The following is a 6,290-nucleotide window of genomic DNA, read 5'->3' as shown; positions in this document are numbered from 1 at the left end:
GGAGACTAACTATATATATATATAATTTTTTATTCAGGGCAAGGACATGTCTTTTTTGGGGCCCTAAATGTTCATAGACACTCATGTGCGCGAGCGGAAGGCAATCCAAAACTGGAGTTGCAAGTTATCCCCACAACCGAATGTAATATCTCCGACATGTGACTAATTCTGAAAAGACCCGTGTAAAATGGTTTTAGCCCGGTATTAATTAACTATATATGATTGGTCCTACTAAAAGTCCAATATTACTATGGAGATGTGAAATGATTATGATCGAGATGAAATGCATGGATTATTAATTATAGTAGTACGTTAACTATATCATAGGAAATTAACATAATATATTAATCAAGGATAGAGTACGTACTCATCATATCAAAATACATCGATCAAGGTTTTTTTGGATATTAACTACAGCTAAAACAGTTATGAACATCCACATTGAAGACCGACCACTAGCCTTAATTATCATATAGATTGCGAAGAAATTAACTAATTAGAGATTTGGAGGTAGTAGTTCTTAAGCATAATTAACAACAAACATAATTAATCACTAGAATCTTTCTCCCACCACGTTGTTTACGTATCAAACAGATGATGAAGGCTGAGGCGAAAGGGGCTGCAGTTAGCAAGATATTCGCTAACTTACTCAGTAAGGAGAGACTCGCACATTGTTATTAGCAGCAGCGAAAAACCCATTGTGATCTTTCATCAGAACATCTTCTGCAGATTCCTGCACATCATCCATCAAATTAACTAATTCAGATCGTATTGTCAATGAGAGGAAGATGATATCAAGGGTTGTACTAGTGGCCCTCAATCTCAGTCGTAATGTGTTATAAACTTATAATTCTAACACTGAAAGATACGAAACAGAGAGATCTCTATGATCATTGGTAGATCCTGGGGATGGGGTTTAAGGCTTTGTTAAGCAAGTAATTACCTGCTGGCGCACATTTGTCTTCTTCACAGTGTTCTGGTCAGGCATGAGACCAAAGTGAATGTGTGGAAAGTGGGCCCACTGTCAAACATGCAGTAAAAAGAAACAAAACTATCAAGACGTTCACGTATCAAGGGAGCGCACAGACGTCAAAGAGAAGCAAGTAATATTGGAATCACAAAATTTCAGAAACCCTAGCTGGTAAGCTATTAGCTAATTTGGTAAAGACGAAGGGAAAGAAACAAAAGCCTTGCCAGGTAAATTAATTTAATTTACAGAAAATAAATATATTACATTCTTAGCAGCTGCGCTGAAGGCTTCTCTATGGGATATATCAGGATTCACAGACTTGATGCGTTGGATTTCGTCCCTGCAGAATCGATCATACATACAAATTTTCAGATATATCATCAGATGTGATGAACCATTCCTAAGTATTATATTTCTGGCATAAATTCCTATTTAATTTCAATACTATATTCCATTACATCATTTACATGTACTAAAATGCGTGAGAGAGAGAGAGAGAGAGAGAGATGTAGCATAGTATTAATTGATGAATATGATTACTCACTTGATGAAGCGGTTGTAGGCTGAGGGGACTCTCTGTCTCTTCTCCGGAGCTGAACATGCCAGTCAAAGACACAAACATTAAAGTTCATCGTCATAACCTAGCTACTTCGTAGAAACTTATGATCGACCAATTCGCGGCGTTCTCAAGTAACTACGTACAATTTGCGGGGAAGAATGGTTGAAGTAATGCTGGCCTTCTACATTTCCGAAGGGTTAATACCAGAAAAAAAAAACCTAAAACATGGTACCATTCGAATTCAATAAAAAAAAAGACCTAAAAACATGGTTTATGGGGCTTGATAGTCTTCAAAAACTAGAAAAGAGCTTTAAGCATCCTTCATCAGAATAGTGTCAATCCTATTCCACTTTAAACGTGCAAAATAGAAAGATGAAATACTGGAACCGTCTTGTCAAGTATGTAACTAAGCATAATTTCTTGAATGTCAAAAAACATGGATGAAGAAATGAGGGTCCGCAAAGGTTGGGGAAAGCAAAGTTACTGTCTAGCTACTGAAATCTTCCCTCAAACGGAAGCTGGCATAAAACGGTTTAGTTATACCATGCGATCTTGATTTCATCCTCCTCTAGCTACCAGTTAAAAACACCCTTGTAACTTCGGGGATTAAGTGCCCAAAATTAATAAAGGTGAACTGGGATACACTTTTCAATGAAACCGGCTAGAAATGAGGGGAACTATCCTGGCTGCTTGACCAAAGGATTTTGAAGAAAGCAATACAGTATAATACAGGGTACTACTTACAGGAGTTACAGCTACCCATCTTGACTAAACTCTTGGGCTAGGTAATTAAGACAGATAATAAGATAAAAAATGAAAGGATGCGTGTAATTAACTAATTAAGGATGCAAGCTACTCACGTCTGTTGATAACTGGGGGCCTTGGGAGCTCATCAGCTACTACTCTTGGTCTTACAGCAAAGTCATTCAGGCTGCTAGTTTGATTGTTCATCAGAAAGTTTGGGGCTGAATTCATTGGAATCTCCTGGTCCTGAAGCACAACACTCATGGTGAATCTTCCAGATAGGTTGATATATAGAATCAACTATATCAAAAGGTTCATAACTTCATATATATGTATACCAGAAGGTTATGAGAATTTGCTTGGGAGAAGAAGGAGTGACCGAGATGATGAAACTGATTGGGGAAAGGGGCCAGAAGCTGAGCACGCATGTTCACTGGAAGCAGGTTGGTGCAGTGGCCACATCGGACCGTCACAGTCTTGAACAAACTTGTGCAAGGAACACTCACCTGCATACATCAAGCCAGAAAGCATAAGCCAAACATTATATAACACCAAATTAAAGAGAAAAGCAGCCCCCAAAACTCAGCTTAAACAGCATAATGGGAGAGATTAACAGAAGAAACCAAGGATGAAAGAGTATATATGCAGGTGGGGTTTACCGCAAGGACAGTGTCGCAAATGTTGCAATGGACATAGCAGAGCTGCTCGGAAGGAGCAAGGTGGTCGAGGGACAAGGTCGAAGAAGCAGAATTGGAGGATGACATGATGATTCCTTTTCTTCTCTTTTCTTTTATAAATTTGATTGGTGATTGATGATTGGTCTCTCTTTGGGGTTTGATTGATTGATTGACGGATGACAGCTTAACCACCACCTTGGATCTGCTTTTTTACAATTCTTTCTCTCTTTGATTATGAGTTGTGAAAGAAAGGTGTGTGTGTGTGTGAAACAAAGAGAGAGAAAGACTGATAGGGATCAAGGGAGATCTATTTGGTCTACTAGATATAAGAGAGAGCTGTGGTGAGAACCAGAGACCCTTCCATTCTCTTCCCTCTATTTATTGGTGGTGTGTGATGGAATTTTTACTGTAATCGTTCGGTTGACTTAAACTGTACACCCGGCCAGTTATTTTTGTTTTTTCAAAGTTCAAACTTCAAAATTTCTATGTAGAGTGATTGTCTAATTTGACGTCACCTTCTAGATTTGAAAACGTCAGGAACCCGTGAATTTAAGTTCTTATTCTTGGCCAAGTGTTGGCTATCAAACATTCATACCGGCTTCTAGTTGTATCTGAATCATGATTACATATATACTTACCCCCTGGTATGTAAACTAATACTAAATACAAAGAATTAGGATGTTAGTTAAGTTGTTACACTTACATTGTTAATCATTCTCTACAACATTGTGAAACTTTGTTCATCATTCTCTTCAACATATAGCTATTAATTTCATTAAAATGGGGTGTGCAAATTACCAAACATAGCCAGACAGAAGATTTGTGTATAGATAAACCACAACCGTAAGAACGTCCTTTGGGGCTATACCATTGCAACGAATGCTTACCTGACTTGTTTTTTCGACGTGAAAAAACTTCTAAACCCTCACGTGACAGTTCGTCTTGCCAATCAATACTTATGCATGGATGTGTGTCGCGTACTTTAATACAATTAAACATGAGTTAATTTGGAATACAATCGGAATCAGAAGATTGAGACACTATTATCTTAGTTTAACTCATGATTTGTACACGTTTTTTTTATACCGTGTACTATTTACTAGAGCTAAGAACGTGCATGTCAAGAAAAACAACGAAGTATTATCACCGGCCATTTGTTATGAACTCCTCCGATGTCTTTGAGTCTATGACCAGGTAATGTAACATCACCATGTACGTATCTATCTAATAATCTACACAAAAGTCCTCATCAAAGGAGGATCCAGGAACTAAATTTGGTCTAAGCTAGTTTATTCCCTTATATGCAATTGGTTTCGTCAATATAATTTAAGTTTTTTTTTCTTTAGTTAAAATGATATTTTAATACAATCACCTTATTATATCCAATTTTAGAGGAAAAAATTGGGAAAGAAAATAAAAAGAGAAGTAATACTACTAGTAGAAAAGAGGTTATATCACAAGAAAAACTAGAAAATAAGAAATATTTCATGAAAAAAGGAGGAAGAAAAGAAAAGAAAAGAAGGAAGAAAATGTAAAAAGTAAGATAAAAATATGATGTTATGGTTCGATTCCAGGACATGGTTGTAGACCGTACGTCAATTACTTATAGAGACACTAACCAACTGAACTCCACGTGAATTTATTACTACCTGTGTAAAAATAGATATCTATTGGAAAACCAGTGCCCTCCAAACATGTCCGCCACTGGTCCTCATCCATGTCCATGATTATATCACATTCTTTGTTAATTACTATAAGCATAGATGAGTACCAAAGATAAGTATAACATGCGCATGGTGTTAATTATGGGATAATAAAATGTTGGCATTCCCGATGCCATAGTTAAGCTTCTTAGCTAGCTCGCTCAGAGAGAGAGAGAGAGAGAGGCGGCAGATGTGGGGGGGAGGAGCTAGAAAGAGACGTGTGCATGGCGGTGATATTGCTTTCACATACACACACAACACTCATCTGTTGTTTTCAGAACTTAAAGAGGGTGTTGTCTTCGGAAAATTGTCTTCACTCTTATTTTTCAAATTTTCCCTCTGTCTGAATTTCCGAACCCACCTCCCAAAATAACTCCACGCTTCTCTTCTATACCTCTCGGACAATAAGCCCTTCTCCTGCCCCCTTTCTATTTTACCCTCGCCTCCTTCTCCGCCTCCACAGGGCTGTCCTCCATCTCTATCTTCCTTCCCTATCCTCAGTTCCTCACCCCGTGATGATCAACCCCACCAAAAACTCCATCATAACACAATCATGCATACAAGTCTCGTAATAATGCCAAAGTTTTTCTAATTCTGTAAAATGATTATTTATCTAATATACATAAAAGCTTGCTAGTACTGGAATTCTGTAAAACGTTCAGTGATTTGACCACTCGATCTCCCTCGTCTTACGCACAGCGCAGACAGATACGTATTTAAGTAGTCAGTAAGAAACATATATCTCAGTAGCTATATTGCCAGGCACCTCCTTACCGCCTTTGTCCTTTCCTATATTTATTTCTTTTTTTCTTTTCTGGCTTCTCTTTTAGCTATTTTGGTTAGAATCTTTCTCTGATCCTCTACATATCTCTAGGGTTTTTGTTACATACTTTGCAAAGCAACCTAGCTGGCTATAGAGAGCTATCCTGTAAACTATCTTTGAAAAAAGATAGTCCCCGAGTTCCCGTATATGTTTACCAATGCTTCGTTTTAATCAGGGGTTAAAGATCATGAAGATCATATTTCCAGAACCATCGCCATCTTACCTATAAATGCCCTAACTGGATTTCCTCTTCCCCAGAAAAATTTATAGTGTACGTTGTTGTTATTATCCATTCATGATGGTTCATATGAATGCAGCATTCACTTCGTTCACAATTGAGAATGGGTTCTGTAAATATATAACTCGTATGCAAGAAGCTAGAACATTAATGGTGTAGTAATGGGGGGGGGGGGGGGAAGATGTAAAGTTTTCGTCGGCCTTTTACAGACTCATCACAAACGACTTATTCAAACTTACTTCACAGTTTTTCAAACTGTACATGACCATTAACAAACAGGTTGAAAGGGAAATGAGCCTGAGAATCTGAGACACACACTTGAATGAGTGCTACTACTCCTCGATTTTCCTAAAGATGAAGTTTGAAATATTTATTTGACGGCCAAAGAAAAGCTAACTTAAAAGGACAAAGAAACAACAAAGCTACATCGCGCATGGAATAAGCATGCATTCACAAATTAAAGGTCTCTCACGATGAACATATAAGAAAAGCGTTTTCAATCCGCAGGATAAATTTAGATTCTACTCTTTATCATAATTTTTGACAGTGAACTCTATCTACTGCCTCCAGCTGCTG

The 6,290-nt window shown here is 37.7% G+C and overlaps 1 protein-coding gene across 1 annotated transcript; it reads right to left on the bottom strand.

The window, feature by feature from the left end:
* Positions 1 to 454: 454 nt before the first annotated feature.
* LOC126794518 (axial regulator YABBY 1-like) lies at positions 455 to 3,196 on the bottom strand. Its single transcript, XM_050521261.1, has 7 exons — positions 2,933 to 3,196; positions 2,612 to 2,779; positions 2,390 to 2,519; positions 1,515 to 1,563; positions 1,235 to 1,310; positions 944 to 1,021; positions 455 to 733 (listed from the first exon to the last, which is right to left on the bottom strand). The coding sequence occupies exons 1-7, from the start codon at positions 3,035 to 3,037 to the stop codon at positions 650 to 652; spliced, it is 690 nt and encodes a 229-aa protein (XP_050377218.1). The 5' UTR covers positions 3,038 to 3,196; the 3' UTR covers positions 455 to 649.
* Between the last annotated feature and the right edge of the window lie 3,094 nt (positions 3,197 to 6,290).

Source organism: Argentina anserina, chromosome 5 (genome assembly GCF_933775445.1).
Source record: "Argentina anserina chromosome 5, drPotAnse1.1, whole genome shotgun sequence".
In the NCBI taxonomy this organism is placed as follows: Eukaryota; Viridiplantae; Streptophyta; class Magnoliopsida; order Rosales; family Rosaceae; genus Argentina; species Argentina anserina.
Note: the sequence above shows the minus strand (reverse complement) of the source record. Positions and strands in the feature narration are given on the sequence as shown.